Genomic DNA, 26154 nt, shown 5'->3' on the forward strand with positions numbered 1-26154 from the left:
CGCCCAACCCAGCAGGACCAAACCAGAACAAAACTCCAGCAGTGCTCCATACATGGCCTCCCAATTACGTGCCGTCAACTCCTGCCACTGCCCCCTGCCCGCGGGCCCCGGCCCCCGGGTCAGCCTTTTTCTACGACTGGTGGGCATACTCCGTACAGTAAGTACAGTAAGTACAGGAGCATCCATCGGTACTTTCTGACTTCTGACTTCTGACTGCGGCTGTCAAAAGCAAAGCAACGCAAAATAGGACGGACCAGACACTCCCGGGACCAGTTGACAGACAGCAGGCCGCCTCGCCCTCGGATGCCCCGTTGAGCCGCTGGCCGATGCCAGTCCAGTATGCCGGTTTGATACCCCACCTCAAGTTAGCTAGCTATTGCTCGTGCACGCTGCACGCTGCACGCTGCAGCCAAGTCAAGCTCAAGGTCGGCGACGATCCCCAAAAGAGAGACGACGTGGGATGGAGAATCCCGAGTTCCAACTTTAAAACTCTAATTAGGGGAGCTTCAGCCGGTCAGTTCCTGCAGCTGCAATTGGAAGCCGACGTCTCCGTCTGCACTTGGAACGTCGCCCAGGCCGAGAGAGAGCCTCGTCATCGTGGCTGCAGTGTATCGCTCATTTCACCCATTACCCTTTGTCTCACACCCAAACTTGGATTATGGAAGACTGCACGATCCTTTCCAGAACGTTATGTTTGTCCTGAACATGGCCTGCTATGGCTTGGAGGCGTCTCCGCCTGCGCCGTTGCGGTGAGAGACCCGGCTTGTGTGACGCCTGATAGTGTGAGCAAGGTGTATATTTAGAAGGCAGTGGTCTCTGTTAGACGCCGCGGCGCGTAAGCTGCACGCAGACATGGCTCCCCCACCAAAGGGCTTCCATAATGGGGATTCACCTATATTTGTACATTTCGACATGATTTTTCAGGTGCACATTCCAAAATACTTAATTAATAGAAATAGGACAGTGGCGCGATGGATCCTGCAGAGGTTCGATTGGCTCTCGATTTCTTCTCAGGCACATTACGAATCATGTTGTTGCTATTTGTTGGAGGAACCCTTTGTTTGATTTGTACGAGTGTACAAGGGAAGGAAACGCTCAGCGAATGAGGAGGGCCGTCGTATTCCGAGGGAATGGTACGAAACGGCGGGGATATATTTCTGTGCCACCTGCCGCATGAAATACAATCACGTGAGGAATACTTTATTGAAAGACCTGAAGCAGGGTCTCCCGAGGTAATTTTTAGCTTAGGTTTCCGTCAAATTGACCGAGGAGCGACCGTCTATCATGACGAGTTTGAGTTTGGACAAACTGGTCAGACGTAAATCATTCGCGTTGCGAGACGAGAGTCACGTGCACCAGCATGAAGGAGACATATGGCTTCGTTTGGTAGTTTATTGGTACGGGTTTACTCGACGGATGTACGACCTCAAGCCCCGCACGATCCCAGGAACGGCTGTGAGACCGGTACATGCAATCTAACGATTGTTTCTCCTTAACTGGTGGCTTCGTAGCAGTTTCAAAGTACCTATACTTTTGTCCCTATTTTACATCTGCAGCCTCGAGGCGAAGATCTGTGCGTCGCCAGCATGCATGCCTTACCTCCGGGGCGAGGGTCTCGGCAGCTCGGGTCTCGTTTTCTGTCATTCTTGCAGGAACCTGGAAACAGGGGATAGCGACCCATTGTGGGTTTTGCGATCGTCTGTTGTGTGACTCTTAGAATGTCGAGAGATTATATGGTTTGTTGGTTAAGTCTTGAGGTGAAAGCGGGGAAGTTGTCGTGGTGGTTGTTGCTATTAAAAGAGCATGATCGCCCTTGAAATAGGGGGGCCAAGTCAGCTGGAGCGCCAAAGCGTGGCTGCAAGCTCAAGACGTGAGTTGGGAATAGAATTTCGACATTTTTGTAAGGCAGAGAGATTGTGTTGGTACCCAATTAGACTGTGATTACTTGTCTTGGACACAGCCGTGTGAAGAAGGTGGGCTGATCCATCCCTACCTGGAGCTTCCCCATGTTTACAGTAGCGGAGTGTCGGGGACCAATCCTGCACCTCCTATTGATTGAGAGGTGCATCTGAAAGGCAAGGGAAACTGTCAGTCTAGACTTCGTTGGAAAGTGGTTGGTGATTTCTGTGGAGTGAGGTGCAGGTAACGTACTTGAATTAAAGGGGGGGTTTCGAACTGCGCCGGGTTTTGAACTTTTGAGTGAACAATCTGGCGAAGGAGCTTACTTGAGCTATAATTGTTTTTGAAGCCTATTGACTTAGTTCTCTTTGTGATCTCAAAACCCTTCTAAAGATTTTCACGCTTGGTCGAATGCTGGCGAGGATAAGTACAATTGCAGAATCTGTAAGAGGGCTGATGCGTTTAGGCAGCAAGATGTTCCGGTACTTCGTATTTACAGAAAGGCTCCGAGGTCGATGGAACTTCAAAAATACCTCGAGGACAGGAATATAGAATTGTTTCCAGACGTCGGAAATCGCGATAACTTCAATATTTTCAAGGTTGAGGAATAATCCCACCTCGCGACATTGCGGGATGGAAAAGTATCACTGGAGGCAGGGTTCTGATGAAGTCGAGATATGGGGTACCTTTTAACGGATGGGATTTGCCATTTATGTGTGCAGCCGAAGCACTGTGATGCACCCTAAACTACTAGGAAACTTGAAAATGGCGAGAATGGGATCTGAACTGGAAGATTACTGTGTAAAAAAACCTACGTTACGTTGTAGTGTTTGTGTGCACTAGGTGTATAAAGACGAAGCACAAGTTCTTTCAATCGGAGTGAAACGTGCAGATTTTGGTACGCAGAAACACCAAAAAGTCATCCCCACTCAATTCTTTATTCCTCGCCCTTCCACTGTCCATAATTGATGCCGCCTTCAGGGTTACTTCTTAAGAAGCTACTGAATCTTAATATTCAAAAATATTCAGTCATTGATTAGTTGTTCGTTGATAATAAAACGTGTCTACGCATTTGCGAACTTTGCCGACTGAGAGCAGGTTTGCCGGGAGACTTTCGGCTGTTATGTTTTGGTGGCGCTCGTATAAGATGAAATAAGCCCAGAATTTGCACAATTGTCATCCGTAGTAGTGTAGGGGTTGTACGTTACTCCAAATCGTTCGCTCAAAACGTTTGTCTAACGGGTCATAGAACATACTCCGCTTTCAAGAATTTCTCATGATTTCGAAGAGCCGGAGAGCCCCGGGTTCGATTCCCGGCTATGGAACTGAATTACGTGCAGTTGCCGTTCAAAAATGATCAAAAATGGTCTAACTATCGATTTTTTTTGATCAATTTTTGGACCATTTTTGATCCCCCCCCTCCCTTTTTTTTTTTTGGTGGGGGGCTCGCCGCTATGCTGAGCTCCAAACTGACTTAGGCTTAGCACGAGCATCTGGAGAACACAGAGTGGGAGAAGTAATTCTTCAGCAACAAAGTTGCGTTCAAGTTGTCACTTATATATTTTGTTTTTTTTTTAAAAAGATGGATAACAGGATTTCATATGGGCTCATGAGTGTCCCATTTGGATTTAGTAAACTATATCCCTGCTTGATTCGCGGTTTGAGAAAGAAAAGGCTATGAGTGTGCTTCCACTCCGCCCCGCCAGATTCCGCTCGCTAGTTTTTACAAGTGTTCAGCCCACAGCGGATACGGCGACGTAGCGATTTCGACCTCCATACCACCCACTGAATAATCCACTCCACCTCTTGCCTTGCAATTCATGAAGCTGGGGAGCTAACCTCGCCCATCATGAGTTACAGCAAGAAAGACGAAGATGCGGACACTGCAATCATGAGGGTGGACAGGACCTCAGTCTTCCAGGAGGGTCGGTGAACCCCTTCCCCTCTCAAAATCCAGCTAATGCCAGATAGCACGACTGTTCAACTCTTCTCCAATACAGCCCCGAAGATGTCGAGTCCTCCTTACTAAGATTGCCCTCCTCCTCTACACAGGAGAGCGGTTCCCCACCAATGAAGCCACCACCCTCTTCTTCGGAATCTCGAAGCTCTTCCAGAATAAAGATGCCAGTCTACGGCAAATGGTACACCTTATCATCAAGGAGCTAGCGCATTCGGCAGAGGATATAATTATGGTCACAAGTACAATCATGAAAGATACTGGTGGTGGAACAGATGCTATCTTCAGACCGAATGCAATTCGTGCCCTTTGCCGGATCATTGACGTGAGTATAGGGAATGTTCCTGGGGAGCTTGAATTGACAGGAATAGGCATCTACTGTTCAAAGCATTGAGCGCGTGATGAAGACTGCCATAGTGGACAAGAACCCGTCCGTTTCCTCGGCCGCCCTGGTATCCTCATACCACCTCCTGCCTATCGCCCGTGAAGTTGTCCGAAGATGGCAGAGCGAAACTCAAGAAGCTGCCACATCTACCAAATCATCTGGCGGATTCTCCCTTGGATTCTCGACATCAGGAAGTCAAATGCCGGTCAACAACTCGACAATGACACAATACCACGCAATTGGACTTCTTTACCAGATGAGAATGCATGATCGGATGGCTTTGGTCAAGATGGTCCAGCAATTCGGAACTGCAGGTGCGGTGAAGAGCCCAGCGGCCACAGTTATGCTTGTCAGATTAGCAGCACAATTGGCAGAGGAGGACCCGCAACTCCGGAAGCCAATGATGCAGCTCTTGGACGGCTGGCTCCGGCACAAGAGTGAAATGGTTAACTTCGAGGCAGCAAAGGCCATTTGTGATATGCGAGATGTCACTGATGCCGAAGTCACTCAAGCTATCCATGTCCTCCAGCTCTTCCTCACGTCTCCTCGGGCGGTCACCAAATTTGCTGCCATCCGAATCCTCCATAACTTTGCCTCTTTCAAACCAGCAGCCGTCAACCCCTGCAATCCAGATATCGAACTCCTCATTTCCAACTCGAACCGTTCTATTGCCACATTCGCCATCACTACTCTCCTCAAGACCGGTAACGAGGCTAGCGTGGACCGTTTGATGAAGCAGATCTCTGGTTTCATGGCCGACATTACCGATGAATTCAAGATCACAATCGTTGAAGCCATCCGAACATTATGCCTGAAGTTTCCCAGTAAGCAAGCCGGCATGCTTGCGTTCCTTAGCGGCATACTTCGTGACGAAGGTGGATACGAGTTCAAGCGTGCTGTGGTGGAGAGCATGTTTGATTTGATCAAATTCGTGCCGGATTCAAAGGAAGATGCTTTGGCTCACCTCTGTGAATTTATCGAGGACTGCGAGTTTACAAAGCTTGCGGTCCGCATTCTTCACCTCCTCGGAATTGAAGGACCCAAGACGTCACAGCCGACAAAGTACATCCGGTACATCTACAACCGAGTCGTACTTGAAAATGCTATTGTGCGTGCTGCTGCAGTCACTGCTTTGGCGAAATTTGGTGTTGGCCAAAAGGATCCCGAGGTCAAGCGCAGCGTCACTGTTCTTCTCACCAGGTGTTTAGATGATGTGGATGATGAAGTTCGTGACCGTGCTGCCTTGAATCTGAGACTCATGACCGAGCCAGACGAGATGGCTGACCGATTTATCAAGAATGGTGAGTCTAATTTCTTTCTTCTTTTGAAGCTTAATGCTGATTTACATCCAGAAAGCACATTTGCCCTGCCGTATTTCGAGCATCAACTCGTAATGTATGTCACTGCTGACGACAAATCAACTTTTGACACCCCCTTCGACCTTGCAGCTATTCCCGTTGTCACCAAAGAGCAAGCAGATGCCGAAGATAGAACGAAGAAACTCACGACCGTCACCCCCACAATCAAGGCACCCAAAGCTGGACCAACGAAAGTCGCCCCCTCAAGCACAGAAGCTGCAGCTTCAGCTTCAGCGACCGCACAGAAATACCAACAGGAGCTACTTCGTATTCCAGAGTTCAAGCGTTACGGAGGTGTTCTAAAGTCATCGCTAGTCGTAGAGTTGACGGAATCAGAAACGGAGTACGTTGTCACTGTGGTCAAGCATATCTTCAAGGAGCATATTGTCCTGCAATATGAAGTCAAGAATACGCTCCCCGATACTGTGCTCGAGGAAGTATCAGTTCTTGCCACGCCGTCCGAAGAAGAGGAACTCGAAGAAGATTTCATCCTTCCAGCAGCCAAACTCGTCACCGATGAACCCGGCACCATCTATGTCTCTTTCAAGAAGGTCAATGGCGAATCATCCTTCCCTGCCAGCAGCTTCACGAACGTGCTCAAATTCTCGACGAAGGAAATTGATCCCACGACTGGTGAGCCTGAGGAGAGCGGATACGATGACGAGTATCAAGTTGAAGACCTTGAGCTTACTGGAAGCGATTATGTTATTCCTACTTTCGCTGGCAACTTCAACCACATCTGGGAGCAAGTTGGCGCTCAAGGAGAGGAGGCCGATGAGACTTTGCAGCTCAGCAATATGAAGAGTATAGCAGGTGAGTTGAAGCTCTTTATGTCCCAGATGAGAACTAATTTATCTAGATGCCACCGAACAACTTACCAAAACCCTTTCGTTACAACCGCTCGAAGGAACCGACGTACCGATTAATACCACTACTCACACTCTCAAGCTCTTCGGGAAAACTGTCACTGGCGGCAAGGTCGCCGCCAACATCCGGATGGCCTATTCCTCGAAATCCGGTGTCACGAGTAAAATCGTTGTTCGCAGTGAAGAGGAAGGCGTCGCGGCTCTAGTCATCGGGTCACTCTCTTAAGGTTAGCGAGGTATGGAGTTGACTCAGTTGAGCAAGTGTTGCATTTTGTTTGATTTGATGTTTAGATACTGGTTTCCAAGAGTGGAACCAAGGGTATTTCTGTCCCGTTAGGAGTCAAAGAGGTTCAGAAAATTCAATCCAACTTCACCCGCTTAAATACTCCTTTGTATGCACCGAACTCCCCAACTTGTCCTTTCGCTCGAGTGGGATGACCCCAGATTTGGCCCATTTTCTGGCTCAGCCGACTGCATGAACTGGTCATGGGTCATTTTATATTAGTTTCCCACCCCACAAAACGCCATACATGTTTCAGCTCTTGCGTCGCGCAATCTGGAAAAACGCTTTCAGCGAGGCTGGGAAAATCCTCTTTTTCAATTGGATGAAGACTCTGCAAGCGTTAGCCTTTTGCACGAGGGCGGGGTCTTCACTTCTTCTCTCGGTGAAGCTGTCGCTTCATTCCTGTTTTGGTCGAAGCCCCGGAGTCTGCCTTGCCAACAATATTTGTTTTTCCTTCTCAGATGAATGACAGATAAAGGTCAATGCATCGTGCTTTCTCTCTCGACGATACGATATCGTGTTTCTAGATTCTCAACTACCCAGCGTCCTCTTTGACAATTTTGGGCGAGACTCAAGGCCAGATATGAAGAGTACCTTTCTGCACCTCAGCCTTGTGAACTGACACGGTCCATATCAACCAAAATGCTAAGGCTGCACTTATAATCTGCGGAGGTGTCTACTTTATTCGCCAGCGATGTCGCGATACGGTAGCTACACCGTCGAAACGGAGCTACAGGTAGCACCTGAACACTGGTACAGAGAAGCTCTTTCCAGCAGGGGAACCGCCGGTAACAACCAGCTGTCAGTGGGACCAGTATGGACGTTGGAGCCACCAAGAGTATGTCATTCAGTGTCTTCGACTCCGTGTTATACTGATGATCCCTCGCAATGCGTAGTTCAACAACGAGGCTCAGCGAATCCTCAGAGTTCGGATTTCTCCAGACCATGCTCTAACAAACTCTTCGGTTTCTCTATTGACCGTTCACCGTCCATCTATATACACTCCTCTCGACAAACTTCGAGGACAATTCCGAGTTCTCGTCCTGAAGGAAGGCTCGTGGGATGATCCTATTGTTTGCAAGCTCGCGATTCAAAGCCTGGGTGATAATCTGCAGAATTACGCCGCACTTTCGTACACTTGTAGGTTCTTCAAACTCCATATGTTGTTTAGCCTCTTCAAGAACTTGGTTTTTGAAGTATCTTGGGCTTATATCCAAACAGCATTATCTTCTCGATTTACATTCAAAGATCCCTGATTAGACTAACGCCTCGACCTTATTAGGGAATGACTCAGTGGATGCTACACAAGATGAGCCAGAAGGCCACCACTATATCAAAGTTAACCATGAGAGAATTTCGAAATTAGCACCAACCTCCTACATGCTTTGCACCACCTCCGGCACCCAACAGCGCCTAGGATGATCCGGATCGACGCAATCTGCATCTTTGTGTATCGATCGTGAAGGAAATACCACAGGAAGTTGAGATTTAGACCTCTGATTTCTGAGGGGTTTCGTTTAGCAAGTCGGTTTATATACCGCCTTTATCTGCCCTCGTGTCGCCATACCGATTATTTGTTAATCTATACCATTCCTTTATATTATAAAATATATAGATTTTTTCACCTCACGGGCTGTTCCCGAATCTAAAGTAATGCTATTCCTAACTTTCTCTTTTCTATTAGTTTCTGTCTACCTCAGAGGCGCTGCCGACCGACCACGTAGGAAGCGGAAAGAGGAAATATTGCCTGAGATTATAGCGGAGATTACCACTATAATCTGCGCCGATCTGGACGCCTCCAAAGTCCACTTCCCTCTTTTGGACCTGAGTGGTCACTGCTCTAACCTGAGCCGAGCCCTGAGCCTCAGCAGCCCTGAGCACACTGATGAGTCAGCTGGATCATGCTCAGGTGAGTCCTCTTCCTGGCTCCCCAGAGAATCGGTTAAAGTTTCCCTGTTTTCTAAATCCAGATCCACTGCACTCAGTGTGTCAAATGATTAGGTTTGATTTGATTAGACCCCCCTACTCAAATCAAATCAAGTCAAAATCAAGCTAATCAAATCATACTTAATTATAATCAAAGATAATCAAAGATAATTAATTAGATTTATCACGTGATTACGCACATGACTCTGGAGCTTCAGAAGCCGAGATAAGGCTAAAATAAGATCTGGGCTAGCCGTATTCGGTATCGCTAAAGGCGCTCTTTACTAAACCAGGCCTAGCGCTAATTAGTAAGCGAAGCCAAAGGCGCTAGAACCTTCTTGATTTCCAGTAATTCCTTGCTACTAACAAAAGAGCTATAAATAAACTGTCACAGTGTGTATCACGTGCGCGGCTAGTCACGTGATGCGCACTGTGCTCTCATATAGTAGAATAGCTAATAAGGCTTCCAACCTTATTATTGTACCTTTTGGTCTGTTCACCCATATAGTAAAGCTATTTCCCTGCGTGTGCGTCCATTAGTCTAAGCGACTCGTGACATAAACCCTTACAGTAATTAAGGAAGAAGAAATAATAAAAGAAGAAAATTAGAAGAGAAAAGAGAAAGAGATTTCTAAAGAAGAAAACTATTAAGATAAGATAATATTGTAGTAGTAGTAAAGAGCTTGAATTGAGCCGAAGGCTATTTGTTAGGCTAAGGAAGCACTGGCTATATACTAAGTCACGTGCAATAGTATTATATAACTGGTACCACATAACAAAAACTAATTTGTTATTTTAAATTTAGACTAATTTTATACTCTTATATATACTTTATAGATTTTATTTATATCTTATTAATATAGCTATTAGTTATTTAATAATCTTTAAAAATGCCTAAGAAAGTATATTTTTATATTATTATATAATGATTATAATTAATTACAATAAAAATCAAGCTAATCAAATTATACTTAATTATAATCAATTCTAATTAATTCTAATTAATTAGCCTTGATTATTTTTTGACATACTAACTGCACTTTTTCGGCTCCTTTTGCAGGAAAAAACCCATTCTTTGGCTTTCTCTATGCTCTCCCTATTTGACGAGCAAAGAGAGACCATAACTGCTGTGGCAGAAACCGAAATCACTAGGGAACTAGGCTTCAACGGTAATCTAGGACGACTGTGGCGGGCGAGGAGTCTCTTCAGTCATCTAGCCCGGCTTATCGAGAGTATAAGTTATGCAAAGAGACTGGACGACTTCATGATCGAGCTGCTGCCACAGAGTCATTCCTCTTGCGGTAAGCTCAAGGCATATATACGAGCGGATGCTGTTTCACGAGGCTCTCAGAAATGCAAGTATGTGGATTGAGCCGTGAGCATTTAACTAATTGTAAATGAATTAATTATCAGAGTGGTTGTTTCAGACCCCAGCTATGGCCCCTGTCCCACCTAAGCAGCTGTCCTAATCCAGGATTATCGTCCAAATCCAGTAATAGTCGGACTTAACGTCGCGACTAAAGGGGCCCAACCCTTTAGTCGGGGAAAGCGAGTTGTCCCGTACCACACCAAAATTTCTATGCAATCACAGATACTTGAATTATACTATATAACTAAATAACTCTTAAATTAATACGCAATTGAGGATATAATCTCTTATTACTCTAATACTACAAAATCTGCATTTTGAGCTATTAAATCAGTTAATATTACTAATCTAGGTAATAAAGAATATAGATCTATCTCCTTCCTACTAATCCCACTATTTATATCCTCTCTTGCCTTCTCTATTTCCCTATTTAATTCCTTAGTTTCCTCTAATATTGCCCGTATATATAATTAACTAAGAGGGTTCCTCTTTACTTGGTAAGCTTACTTAGATATAAGTATTATAGGATTAATAGAAATATCTATAAAGATTACAGGATCCTCCGCTTATATATAATCGAATTTAGCTTGCTCTTTAGCTATCCTATTATAAAGCGATTAGTACTTAATTTGAATAGCTTTAAGTTTGTTTTCTGTAGATTTGTTCTAGGGATCACAAATTAGTATTAAAAGTTCGAGAGAAATAATTATATTAACTTCAAGAACCTATTTCTTTATTTATATCTCCAAATCTCTTACTTTCTTCTTCCTCTCTCTCTCTGCCGCTTATATAGCAATTCTAATTCTTTTAAGAGCTTCCCTCTTAGCTAATTTGGCCTTTATAAGTTATTTCTTTGCTTTCTTGAGCTCCTTCTCTACTACCTTCCTTACTTTTATCTTCTTTTTTACTAGAGTATTAGAAGCATTTATCTATTTTCTCTTTTGGAAACTAAGCTATATATTTAGCTTAGCCTTATAGTAATTAACCTATACCTTGCGAGAGTTCTGGGCATCTAGCTCTTATAAACTTCCAAGTATTAGATAGTTCTTAGTAGTGTGACGGCTGGTGTCATATGGTTGGTTTCAGCCAAAGGGGTTGGTTTCAGCTAAGGTTCCAAGCTATGGTTCAAACCAAGCTCGCTTCCAAAGCTCGGCGTTTCAGTGGTCTTGGCCATACCTACTTATCCACTGCTACACCTTACTCCTTCCTCCTTAGCTTTAAATTCTCAAGACATAGGAAATCATTGATCTTTGAGCCTCGTTCCATTGCTCTGTTCCTGCCGTTACAAGTAGCTTTAATTATAACTATATACTCTTTATAAAGAAAAGAGCTTAAAGTATCTAGAATCTTATTATTGAGATTATTAAAATATAGAGGTTTTGGGAGAGTAAATAATTAGTATATTACTTCTAATTCGTAAATAGAAAGAAGTATAGAAATTAGTAGGTTTTCTACTTCTGCTTTAGTATCTGAATTAGATCTAAATTCCAGATTCTTTAAGCTAGTATCTTTTCTTCTCTTTTTACTATATTCTTTAAGCTTCCTTTATATAGCTTTAAAGCTAATAGGCCAGATTCCTATATTCTAAAAAGTATATTTATTTATATAAACCATAAATATCTTCTTTTATATTTCAGAGAGATTATAAAAGAAGTACTAAATATTATATTCCGGCTTATATAAGCGAATTGCATTTATAATATTAACCTATTAGTAGTATTTCTGCTCCCTAAAGATACTAATATTATATAATTAAAAGTATATTTAGTAGGAAGAGAATTATATAATTTGTATCTTATTATATATAGCTTTTAAAACAAACTTATTTACTTAGTAGTAAGTTATTTTATTAATTAAGAAAATATACTACTTCTTATTAGGCCCGTAATTATTATACTTAATAAAATAGTCTAGCTAAATTATATAAATTTCTTATTCGTATATCCTATGGAGAGACTATAATAACTTTATAGCCGGGTATATTTTCGTGGAATTAGGAAACTATAATTATAATTCCAGATATAATTACTATTAGAGAAATTATCTTACTATTTATAAATATATATTTAATTATTATAAGAGATATATAATTCTCTAGTATCTTCGTATATATTTCCTTAATTTCAATTAGTATAATAATCTTTTCTCTTATAGGTATATAAATTTGTACTTCTTTTTTATCTATATTATATATCTAATTCCTATAGTATATACTAGTTTCCTCTAATACCGGATAATATTTAGTCTTAAACTAATTATATAGGCTCTATTTAATATAGAGATTAATATAGTAACTTGTAATAGGCTTTGTTTTAATTATATAAAGTTCTAAAGTACTTTTTAGCTATTAAGAGAACTATTTCCAAGATAAAGCTATTTTATTATCTTCTATTTATATTTATATTATATAGTTATATATTATTTGCTTTATAGCTTCTTTTCTTTTATTAATTACATATAATACCATATACTAAATTAATACCTTATATTAATTAGGATATAGGATCTTATTCTGGCCTTCTTATTATATTCTTGCTATTCCTATCTTCTTTCTCTCTCTCTACTATATTTTCTTTACTATATCTTTATTTCGTATATAATATATATATACCGCAGTCGCGGGAGTCTCTTCTGGGTTAGCCTTGAGAAATTAAATAGCTTTACGGAGCTTATCTCTCTCTGGCATATTACGGAGAAGTGCATAGTTAGGGAGGTTACTTAGGCGAGCTATTGCTGTTGAATTTGACTGATTTTCAGGGTGATTTGGGCTGGTGGTAATTAAATTAATTAATTTTTACTATAGGTATTCTATATAAATTGGAAATTTTTGGGATCGGTGCGGGACAACTCGCTTTCCCCGACTAAAGGGTTGGGCCCCTTTAGTCGCGACGTTAAGTCCGACTATTACAGGCTCTGTTCCGAAATCTCTTTCGACTACTACCCTTATTTTATCTCAATCGATACCTCTCACTAATGGCTGTCTAGCTTATACCCTCACTTCACCTCCTTCACCTCCTTCTTCGATTCCTGCTACCGGTTTCGGACAATCCCATGCCCTTCAACGAACCAATGGAAGCAGTACACCCACCTATACCTCTGCTGGATTCGAATTCCAAGCTTCACAACGTACAGGAGTGGGTTGAACGCGAATGGGCATACTGGAAATGGAAGGAATGGGCACACTGCGAATGGGGATACTGGGAAATGGGCATACTGGTGGGAATAGGGCATATTGGATGGGAAATGGGCATATTAGATAGGGAGAAATGGGGATATTGGATGGGAGGATATACTGAGCGTTTGGGAGGTTTGGGACTAGGCCGAATTAGGAAATTAGTATGTAATAGGAGGGAAATACTGTTTTTGGCGTTTTTAGAGAGGTTCCAGTATTGGAATAGCTGCACTGCGAATTTCCTGGGTCATGTGACCTTGTGTCACATGCGTGACTCAACCAGTAGACTAGACCCCTTTAGGCTTAGCAGATTTAGGGATCGCATATCAATACTATGATACTGCGATCCTTACTTCTGAATAATAACAACTTTACTAACTAACGCAACTAGTATTTCCACGCCTATATAATAGTGCCATGCGTTACTAGTAAACCAATAATTACTCTTAGTTCCTTTTTTTTTATTAGTCTTAATAATATAATAAGCTTTAATTTAAAGTCTTTTATAAGTTTAAAGACTAGTTTTATATTAATATAAGTTAAAATTCTTAATAATAAAGTATTAGCTTAATTATTATAAAGCTTCTTATAATAATAAGAATAAAGTAATAAATAAGTCTTAAAAATTTAAGATTCTAGTATATTATAAATCTAAATTTAAGGAAAGAAAGAAAATAATAAATAATAAAAGATAAGAAAGTAAGACTAAAACTATTAAAATACTAATAAAACTAATAAAACTAATTAAATAATAATAATTATATTTCTTATAATTTTAAAATTAATATATTAGTTATTTATTAATTAAGAACTAGTTTCTTATTAATAAAGAAGTATATATAAACTTAATTATTCTTTAAGAAAACTAGTTTATATAAATAATTATATAATTAATAACTTACTTATATACTTAAATTAAGTTATAATTCTTAAATTATTATAATATTATACTTTAAAATATTCTTATATAATAATAATATTATAATTCCTTTTTTTAATTTATTTATATTTTATTATAATACTTTTAATTAATTTATAATTAATTAAAATTAAAATTAAGTTTCTTTTATTTTAACTTATTAATTACTTTTAATAATCTTTCTTTTAAAATTAATATTTCTTTATAAGTCTTTTTAAATTATTTCTTTCTTTAATTAAGTTACTTATATTTTATTATTTATATATTATTTTTTCTTAAATATTATTATCTTATATAAAAGTATAATCTTAGTTATATCTTATATTCTCTTAAATATTAATAATAAAAGTAAAAGTATTAATTAATAACTGGCCATTTTTTAAAACTAATATAATTATTCTTAATATAATTTATATATTATTATTACTTTTATTATTAAATAAGATACTTATATAACTTATATATTTTTATAACTTAATTATAAATAAAATTTATATAAATTATTAATTAGATATATTTTTTATATATATTTATATTTATAATACTTAAAGTATTATATAACTTAATATTAGTTTACTAGAAATATATAGTATTATTATAAAATTATAAAATACTATTTATATAAGTTAGTAAAGTTATTTTTATTTAGAAATAAGAATTATAGTATTATAGTATTAATATATAATTCCTAAATTTACTAAACCTAATAAGAACTAGTTACTAGTCAAGTTACTAATATAATATAAGATTATATAATTATTATTTATATCTCGTTATCTCTAGTTATTTTTATATTATATAATTATATTATATAACTATTAATAACTATAGCTATATTAATACTAGAAACTTTCTAAAAAACACGAAAAAACAGAAAATAGTATTTTCTTCTAATTATATATAAATTCCCTAATCTGGCCTAATACCAGATTCCCTAAATACTCTATATATTTATATTACTTTTAAGGTTTTAGTTATATACTAAAGGCTATAGCCTTTTATATATAATCTCTCTTTTTATAATATCCTTTTATCTCATATATTTATATTCCCTAATTCGGCCTAGTACTAGATACTCAGATATTAGATATCTAGATACTAGATGCCAGATGCCCAGATACTTAATTTCCTAATCCGGCCTAGTACTAGATACTCAGATATTAGATACCTAGATACTAGATACCCAGATATTAGATACTAAAGAAATCTCTATATATATTCTCCTATTTATATATCTATTTCTTGCTCTATTTATATTTAATTTATTTCTCTATATCTAATTATATAGTATTTGTATTAATAAGGTACTTAAGGGCATTTAATGGCTTCGATTTTATTATAAAGTTAGCAGGATTTAATTCTTTCTTAATTTACTTAATTTCTATAATTTCTCGTTATTTATATATCTAGTAAAGATATATTATATTAATTATTAGGTATTTCTTTCGAGTAATATCTAATTTAATAAAGCATTTATATAATAACTTCGAATCTATATAAATAACTAGTAATAGTTCTATTTCTAGTACTTTATTAATTATAGATTTAATTAAAGTATTTATATTAAAACCATAAGCTATATTATAGAGTTCTAAAGCTAGAATACTTCTAATAACTCTTTTATATTTAGTAGAGAACTAGTAAATAATATTAGTATATCTAGTTCTATTTACTAGAACTAGAATATATCTAATTTAGAAAAAGAGATCTCTATTATTTATAAATAAAGTATTTATAAAAATAATTAAATATAAGAACTTTTTTACTAGTTTTATAAATCTTAGTTCTCTAGTAATATTCTTAATTTATTATTAAATATACTTATTAAGTGCCTTTATATTAGTTTCCGAAAGTTTAATAATTTAAGTAATAATTAATTAATTATATAAAGCTTCTAGTTAATAAACTAATATAATATATACTTTTCTAGTATATTAGGTAATATATTAGTTCTTAATAAAGAGATTTTAATAAATAGTATTCTTATTACTTATAATAATAATATTCTTTATAGAAATAATTTAGAGGTTTTTATATTAGTAGTTTTATATAAGAGTAATTCTAGTAGTATTTATATAGATAATACCTCTATTAAACTTGAGATTATAATTAAAAATAAGGAATTTATATTTCTTAGCTAAAAACTTAGCTTTATAAAGCTTTAGTTACTTTATTTTTATAAAATTATTAGTTCTAATAAATAAGGTATTATTAATTTAAAAGCTAATAATTCTAAAGAATTACTTACTATAAAGAAAGTAAGGGTTATAAGTTAATTACTTTATAGAAAGCTTATTAATATAATAGAAATAATAAGTCTTAAACTAGTAATTCCTAGCCTCTAGTATATTATATAGTAGTTTTATAATCTTTAAAATAGAATTTTTCTTTAGATTTAGCTCTCTAGTAAGCTTATAAGATAAGTTAATATAGAAATTATAATTAAGTAAGGTTATTAATTAGATATAGGCTGGCGAGATATTATATAAATATAATTCTGTAATATTTATTATTATAATAATAATACTAAAAATAATTCTTTAGCTAATATATTAGATAATAAGTAATTATATTAATATTATATATTTCTTATTATTATTATAAGCTTAGATAACTAGTCTCGACTTTTTAAACTCTTTCTTTATATTCTTATTCTTAATCTTATTAATAAACCGAGAATTAAAAATATATATTTCTTTTAATATCTAAGATCTAGAAATAGTCTTAAATATATTCTTTTTTAGAAGGCTAGTAATTTTAACTTAATAAGAATTCTTATATAATTTATTATCTTATAGGAATACTATAATATCTGGGGTCTTATAAGAGTATTCTTTATTATACTTTAGTAAAATAGCAGGAATAGTAAGAGAAATTATACCTGTATTATCTTTAGCCTTATTATTAGGTTCGGGGCTATTAGTAATAACCTTAATATCCCCTATATAAAAGGGCTTTATAAAGATTAAACGGAAAATAGTATTATTATATAATAGAGCTAGTATATAGTTCTCTCTATTAATAGCTACTAGCTTATATAATTTATTCTAATTACTAGATTAACTAGTATTTCCTTTATATTAAATAAAAATATTCGAATTTAGAAATAGTTTATAAATATTAGTAATATTAGAACTATTTCAGGTATTTTGTCACGTGTTGGTATCACGTGACCTGTATTCACTTAGTTTACCGAGCACATCCGAGCCTTTAGCTCGGATTATTAATATTATATTATATATACTTGCATTTACTATAATATATTTAAAGTATTTATAATTTAATATCTAGTTTAAAGCTTCTAAATTTCTACTATTACTTTCTTAAATATTATTAATTACTATAATATAATAGGTAATAAAGTATTATAAACTAAAAGAACTAGAATAATATTATTAGATCTTATAAAGTTATTAATAGCCTTAAAAGCTATTTAGAATATAGTATTTTTATTAATTCTATTAACTTTAGCTATAATAATAAAGTAAGTATATTAGATTAGGCTATAATAATATTCTATAATTCTAATAAAATTATAAGCTTTTATAGAAATAATCTTAACCTTAGTTCTTATAATATTTATGAACTAAATAAACTTCTTACTAGTAAACTACTTTCTAGTATTTACTATAATTTAATTAGAAGAACCTAAATAGTTATTAATCTAGTATTACTTAAGTATATTTCAAATATATATTATACTAATATTCTAGAGCTATTAGCTAGCTTAATATTAAGTACTTTTATTAATAATATAAAGTATAGGCTTACTAAAAATATAGAAAATATTAATAATATTGAAATAGTTAAAGCTAATATTATTTCTTAAATTAAATTTAAATTATTCGAGTAATTAGCTATATTTCTAATATTACTTATAGTATTTTATAAGATATTTAAAGGCTTTTATATTAATATTATAGCTTGCTTATTCTAGTATATTTCGGAGCTTACTAATAAATAAATAACTAAAATAATAGTATAAATATTATAATTTGACCTCTATAAGAAAGCAAGAATTATAAGTAAAGAATTCGGAAATAAAATCTTATTATTATAATTCCTAAATACCTGGTATCTGAGATGCCTTACTAGATACTAGATATTTTCTAGATATATATAATATGGCTGCCTTATTAGGGAAATATACTTGAAATATACTAGAAATATTTAAAAGGCTAAGCCTCTTTAGAACTAGTATATTATAAGATATATATATTCTCTTATAGCTTCCTATATTCTAGTTTTCTTTTTCTTAGCTTTAAATTATTTTTATAAAGAATCTTTTATCTTACTTTCTAAGCCCTAAATACTATATTTGTAATAGTATTTAAAGCTTACTTTCTTTAATTCTATAAAGAATTTCAAATAAACTAATTTAGAACTATTAGTAATATAGGTATTACTAAGATAATAAAACATTAGAAATATAAGTAATAGATTCTAGAATAATAAAAGTAAAAAGCTTTAGAATTCTTAGAGAAATCAGGTATTTATATCTTTATAAATATATATTAGTAATATATTAGAAATTTCCTCTAAAAACCCGAAAATTAAAAAACCTTAAATAAAGGCTATTCTTTAATTAAGTTTTAAAGTAATAGGTACCTATAGGCTAGTAACTTGATTATTACTTTTAAGTCCTATCCTATAATCTTATAGGCCCTATATATATACTAGTAATAAGATTACTAAGAAGAATATAGTAAAGAAAAAGTATAATAAGTTAATTTCCTAGAATACTATATAACTAGGAACTATATTAACTTTTACTAAGGCTTCTAGTAAAGCTCTTACTAGTTTAAATTATTTTATTAGTAGCCCTTCCCGAACTAAATATCTCATTAATATTTCTAGAGAATTTATAAATAAGTCTATAGAAATAGAATTCTTTACTTTTATTATAAAGTTTCTAGAAACCAAAAACTATATTACTATTAGAGAGTTATATAAATAGGCCAAGAAACCTAATATTTTATTCTCAGATATTAATATTATTATAAAAAGCTATTAGAAAAATATCTAAAAAGCTATTTTTGAAAATATTAAGTTCTATAATACTAAGCTCGAGAATAATATTAAATACTATATAACTATAGTAAATTGGCTTATAATAGCTCTAATTACTTTTATTTTAGTTATTCTAGCTACTTTAAACTTTTTTTAAAAGAATTCCGAATTATCTTTTACTTATTTCTATTTAGGATTCCCTATATTATAAATATAATATTTAGGGCTTAAAAAGCAAAGTAAAAAGTTTCTTATAAAAATAATTTAAAGCTAAGGAAGAGAAAACTAGAATATAAGAGGCTATAAGGAAATATATATATTCTATAATATACTAGTCCCGAAGAAGCTTAGCCTTATAAATATCTCTAGTATATTTCAAGTATATTTCCCTAATAAAGTAGCTATATTATATATATCTAGAAAATATCTAATATCTAGTAAAGTATTTTAGATACTAGATATCTAGGAATTATAATATTACTTTCTTTTTATAATAAGCTTATTCCTAAGCTTTATAAAAGCCGTTTATTTATCTAATTTCGTATTTTACTTTTTCCTAAAATAAAACTAGTATTTTAAATATAGATATTATATATAAAAGACTAGTATTTTTATTATATAATCTAGAAGGATTTATTATTATTTCTATATAGTTCTAGATAAGTATTATTTTTTATATAGTCTAGCTAGTATTATAGGTTTTATAGAAATCCTAATATATTAATATTATTATTATAGAAACTTTATAAAACCAGGAAGCTATTACTTAGTACTAAAGCTAGATATTATATTAGATCTTTATCCTAACTAATCTACTAAATTCTATATTTTAGCCTATTTTTTACTAGCTTAATTACTATAACTTATTTAATACTATATTCTTATTTACTATTTTCTAGTATTAATAAGAATAGTTCCGGGTTTATTTAATCTAGAAGAAAATTCTGAGAATTTTTTTATAGCTTTTTTATATAGAAAACTAGATATATCTTTATAATTTCTAGTAATTTCAGGAAAAATAAGTAGCTATATTATTTTAGAATCTTAAATAGGCCCTCTATTTAGTTCTTTAGCTTCCGGTTTAGATAATCGGATTTCTAGTACTTTATAATAACCTATATTTTATTTCTTACTTTGAAATTAATTAGATAATAGTATTTATTAGCTTATATTATATATTATTTCTATATTTACTTTATATAGCCTTAGGTAAGTTACTATAATTTATATAATTAATTTACTAATACTTTAGCTTTATTTTTATTTAGCTTCTTTTTAAATAAGTTAGCTTTAATAAAAAAGTTCTAGTCTAGAGAAATATAAGACTTATAGCTCTTTTTAGTTATAAATAGGAATTAGCTAATAGTTTTATACTAAAGAAAGATTTATTAATAATTAATTATAATAATCTATTTGTTCTAATTATTCTAATAATAATTAATATATAAGTATAATTTCTAATTAAAGTACTAATTAATAATTTCTATTTATTTATTTATTTGGAAATAATTAGCTATAAAAAGCTTAAGCTTTATATTAATTCTTATATAGAATTCGCTTTAAAAATCAGATATAAATTAGGGTTTCTAATCTAATATAATTATTTCTGGAATATTTACTTAGTATATTATATAAAGTAAAAATAGAAATACTAGCTATTTAGCTATAATTATATCTTATATAAGAATTATAATTAGGTACTTAAATAAGTAATTCACGAATATAGTAATTATATTATAGCCCGATTTGCTTTCTAGATAACTTTTAAAGTTTATAGTAATATATTACTAGAAATAATTAGAAACTAGAAAAAAATAAAATAAACTAGGCTTTTTATTTCTAAATATATGCGATTTCCTATAAATATAGTAATTACTATAATATTAATTAATATTCTTACTTATAAATAGCTAGTAATATTACTTTTTTAATAGCTAATAAAGCTTTATATATTTAGAATATCCAGAAAGAAATTTATTATATACTTTATAAATTAGTATAATGCACACATTGATAGCAAGCGTCCAGCTGGATTTAGTAGCCTAATTAGGCTAGTGCTTATGTGGGATCGCACTCCCAAATTGGGACTAGTGCTTCCGTACATCCAGCGGAACACTAGATTCTATATATGGAGGCATGCGAGCTTTGGAAATGGGCATCGATTAGTTTATTACTGAGAACCAGTTCTTGGAATCAATTATACTTCCACGCTTCACTCCATACTTTACCCTATATTCCACCCCTTACCTTGACTACTTGCGTAGCACCCTGCTATATTGGGAGCCTCACAATTAGAGTATTCTATAAAAGTAATCCGGGAGTTATTTTATTCTCTATAATATAAAAAAAGGCCGTTTTATAATATCTAGATATTACTTTTAGCTTAAGCTATTATATATAGCTTTTCTAAATCCGGTAATATATAATTATTTTATAGGATCTTATTTATAAGTTATAAACTATTATACTTAATAAAAGCCTCTAATAATTCTTCTATAGGGGCTATTATAATAGAGTTTACTAGTAAAGCTTCTAAGAAAATGTTTTCTTCTAGGGAAATTATACTTCTAATAGAAATATTCTTCTCCGGAAAGTCTTTAGTATATACTTGGTTTTTAGAGCCAAATTCCGGATTAAATAAGCCGACTTTATAAAGTATTACTATAAGCTATAAGTTATAGATAATCTCCGGATTAATCTTATTTTTAGAAAGAAGTACTTGAGTTTATAGCTTTTCCTTAATCTGGCCCTAAGTATTTATTTTATTTTATCTTTATAATAAAGTATTTATTTACTTATTTGATTTTCTAGAATAATATATAAGCTTAAAATAATAGTAAAATAAGAGCTTTTTAGTAATTATAAAATACTTTAAAATATAGTAATTAGAATAGATCTTAAAAGAAGTATTTTAAAAGCCTTCTAGCTTAATTTTTTATTTCTCTAGTACTTGAATTATAATAAATATTTCCTTATTATATATATTATAATTAAGCTTTACTAGAAGTATAATTTTAGAAAAATAAGCTATAGGATATTAAAGGCCTATTTCTGGATCTTATTAAGAGAATAGACTAGTAATTGTTTCTTTAAATATATCTGTTTTTATTATTATAAATAGATCTGAATTATAGTATTATAAAACTAGAATAGAAATTATAGTTTTCTTTAGGTAAGTAAAAGCCTTTTAGTATTATTTGAATTACTTAAAGGAAATATTCTTTTTTATAAATAAAATAAAAGATCTAGTAATTTATTTATATTTTCTAATAAAGTATTTATAAAAGTTATAGAAGCCGAGAAAGAATTATATATTCTTAATTATCTTTAGAAATTACTAATTATATATTACTTTAATTTTATTAGAATTTATTTTAATATTAAATATAGAAATAATAAAGCCCAAATACTTTATATATATAACTTTAAATTCCGATTTCTTAATATTTATTTAGAGGCTAGTAAGATATAAATAGTTTAGTACTTTTCATATATATTATTTATATTTTATTAGGTCTTTTAAATAAATAAGAATATTATTAAGATATATTATATAAAAGTTATCTAGATATTTAAAAAATATATTATTTATATAATATTAATATATAGCCGGGCTATTTATAAAGCTTTTCTAGAGAATATTATATTTATATACTTTATAATAAATATGAAATATTATTAGCTTTTAAGAATCCGGGTCTATAGCTATATAATAGAAAGCTTAATAAATATCTAATTTAATATAGATCTTAACTTTAGATAATTAACTTAAAGTCTTATTAATAAGAAAAAGGAAATATTAATTCTTTTAAATAATATTATTTAGATAATAAAAATTAATATAGAAATATAAACCTCTATTTACTTTTTTTTATAAAAAGAACTAGTAAAATAAAGAGAGCCTAACTAGCTTTAATAAAGCCTTTAGTCAGATTATTTTTTAAGAAATACTTGATTTCTAGAAGCTTTTAAATAAACTATTACTAGAGAAATTAATATCTAATATTCTCGATTTCTTTTAGGCCTTTAATCTAAATCTTATAATTATATATTTTATAAAAAAAAAAGATATTAGATTTCTTTTTAGAAAAAATAGAAATATATTTTTTAAGTTCTAGAAATAATATTCTTTATAATTACTAAAGCTTTATTTCTTCTAGTTATTAATTCTCTAGGCCAGAAATAGCTTCTTTTTTTAAACTTTAAGTTTCTTATTAATTTTATAAATAAAGATTTAACTAATAATATTATTTTTTCTCTTAGCTATATAATTAAATATTATAAAAATAAGAATAACTAGATCTAATATTTGCTTTTTATTAAGAATCTTTTCTTATTTCTTTAGCTTTTATTTAAGTATTATATTTTAATTAGGCTATAAAAGCTTCTTTTCTATAGTCTTATATAATTTCTTCTAATTAGTCTAAAAGAAGGAAAACTACTTTAGAATAAAAGGTTTTTAGAAATAACTTATAATAAAATCTTATTAATTAGTATTCTTTTAATATTTCTTATTAGATTACTTCCTTAGCTATTATTATAAAATACTAATAATATAATTAAATTATATAGATTTAAGTTTATTCTTTAGTTATATAAGCCTATATCTTCTATAATTAACTAGAATATTAATATATATTACTTATTTCTTATTAAAAATAATATTATAATTTCTAAGATTTAGAATAATTATAGATATATTAATACTTTATTTATTAATTAGAAATAATACTTTCATATATTTCTTAGTAAACTTAGCTAGCTTTTTATTAAAACTATATATAATATAGAATAAGAAAAGAAATTATAGTTCTATTTCTAAGAATTACTTTATAAGCTAAATAAGCTTTATATTAATAAAAGTATAACTATTAGTTCTAGTATTAATAAAGGAAAAAGACTTAATTCCTAATTTATTATACTAATAGTATAAAGTATTATAAGAGTATTTTTTCTTATTAGATAAATTAAGTTAATTTCTATTAAATCTATATTATAAGCCCCTAAAATAAAGACTTTCTTTAGGGATACTTATTTCCCGATTTTATATTAGAATTAGAACTCAAATTCTTTAAATACTTTACTAAATTAGTATATTCTAGTAAAATAAAAACTAAGTCTAATTTAATTCTAGAAAAAGCTATCTTAATTTCTTTACTATATAGAAGCAAATAGTATCTAATATAATAGCGGAATTTATTATAATTAAAGTACTTAATAATTAAGAGATTCTTAGTTTTTATAAAATATTACTTATATTTATAAGAAAGTATATATTTAATAAAAGTAATTAATATAGGCTTCTTAGGCTCTTTCTTAGAAATATACTTTTTAGAAATATATAGAAATATAATACTAGAAATAAACTTAACTAAGATAGCTTTTACTTTTTTATATTCTTTAGTTTTTATATATATAGCCTTAATTTACTAATTATTAGTAATATAGTACTAAATAAAGCAAGTAGTATTAATAAAAGAATTATTATAATATATATATACTAATTTCTAGAACTTTAGTAAAAGCTTCTTATTTAGTTTATATTTAATATCTTAAAGACTAATATTACTTTTTATAAATAGTTATAAAAAAAGAATATAGAATTCCTAAAATACTTAACTAGAGTATATTTAAAGCTTACTAAAGTTATAATAAGTATTCTATATCTTATTAGAATTAGAATATAGCTTTTTTAAATAAAAGTAGAACTTTAAGAACTAATAATACTAATTTAAACTATCTTTATTTATATAAGAATTAGTTAGGATAAGAATATTATTAGTAAATCTACTAGAAATATAAATAATCTTGAGATTTTTTAAGAAATATAAATTAGTATTTCCTTATAACTTATTCTTAATCTAAACTAGCTAGTTATTAAAGATAATATAATTTCTAGTAAAGAAAGTTAGATCTAAAAGCTTAGTAATTCTAGTATTTCTAAAAGAAATATAAGATATAGGATATTATAATTCTCAGATATCTAATATCTAAAATACCTTATTAGATACTAGATATCTTCTAGATATATATAATATAGCCGCTTTACTAGGGAAATATACTTGAAATATACTAAAGATATTTAGAAAACTAAGCCTCTTCGGAACTAGTATACTATAAGATATATATATTTCCTTATAGCTTCTTATATTCTAGTTTTCTTTTCTTTAGCTTTAAATTATCTTTATAAGAAACTTTCTATCTTACTTTCCAAACCCTAAATATTATAATTCCCAGATATCCGGTATCTGAGATATCTTACTAGATACTAGATATATCCTAGATATATATAATGCGGCCGCCTTATTAAAGAAATATACTTGAAATATACTAGAGATATTTAGAAGGCTAAGCCTCTTCGGGACTAGTATACTATAGGATATATATATTTCCTTATAGCTTCCTGTATTCTAGTTTTCCCTTTCTTAGCTTTAAATTATCTTTATAAGAAACCTTCTATCTTACTTTCTAAACCCTAAATACTATACCCGTAATAGTATTTAAAGCTTGCTTCCTTTAATCCTATAGAGGATTTTAAATAAACTAATTTAGAACTATTAGTAATATAAATATTATTAAGATAATAGAACCTCAGAAATACAAGTAATATACTCTAGAATAATAAAAGCAAAAAGCTTTAGAATTTTTAGAGAAATCAGGTATTTATATTTTTATAAATATATACTAGTAATATATTAGAAACTTTTTCTAAAAACCCGAAAATTAAAGAACTTTAAATAAAGGCTATTCTTTAATTAAGTCCTAGAATAATAAGTACTTATAGGCCAGTAACCTAACTACTATTCTTAAGCCCTATCCTATAACCTTATAGGCCCTATATATATACCGGTAATAAAATTACTAGAGAGAATATAATAGAGGAAAAGTATAATAGATTAATTTCCTAGAATATTATATAACCAGGAACTATATTAACTTCTACTAAGGCTTCTAGTAAAGCTCCTACTAGTTTAGGTTATTCCGTTAGTAGCCTTTTCCGAACCGAATAT

The 26154-nt window shown here is 31.6% G+C and overlaps 2 protein-coding genes and 1 pseudogene across 3 annotated transcripts; all 3 read left to right on the top strand.

Annotated features, from left to right (window-relative positions):
• The first annotated feature begins 3078 nt into the window (after nucleotides 1–3078).
• On the top strand, nucleotides 3079–3224 carry K444DRAFT_t27 (annotated as a pseudogene). Its single transcript has one exon. The product of its transcript is annotated as a tRNA-OTHER (tRNA).
• A 524-nt stretch (nucleotides 3225–3748) lies between these two features.
• K444DRAFT_533889 (Coatomer, gamma subunit) lies at nucleotides 3749–6691 on the top strand (the record flags this gene model as incomplete). The annotated part of the gene is made up of 5 exons (XM_024875182.1): nucleotides 3749–3824; nucleotides 3871–4181; nucleotides 4228–5542; nucleotides 5594–6412; nucleotides 6459–6691. The coding sequence occupies 5 exons, from the start codon at nucleotides 3749–3751 to the stop codon at nucleotides 6689–6691; spliced, it is 2754 nt and encodes a 917-aa protein (XP_024734575.1).
• Nucleotides 6692–7442: 751 nt separating this feature from the next.
• On the top strand, nucleotides 7443–8170 carry K444DRAFT_631842 (uncharacterized protein; the record flags this gene model as incomplete). Its single annotated transcript, XM_024883419.1, has 3 exons — nucleotides 7443–7586; nucleotides 7645–7888; nucleotides 8031–8170. The coding sequence occupies 3 exons, from the start codon at nucleotides 7443–7445 to the stop codon at nucleotides 8168–8170; spliced, it is 528 nt and encodes a 175-aa protein (XP_024734576.1).
• Nucleotides 8171–26154: the final 17984 nt, after the last annotated feature.

The sequence above is a fragment of the Hyaloscypha bicolor genome, assembly GCF_002865645.1.
Source record: "Hyaloscypha bicolor E unplaced genomic scaffold K444scaffold_116, whole genome shotgun sequence".
NCBI lineage: Eukaryota > Fungi > Ascomycota > Leotiomycetes > Helotiales > Hyaloscyphaceae > Hyaloscypha > Hyaloscypha bicolor.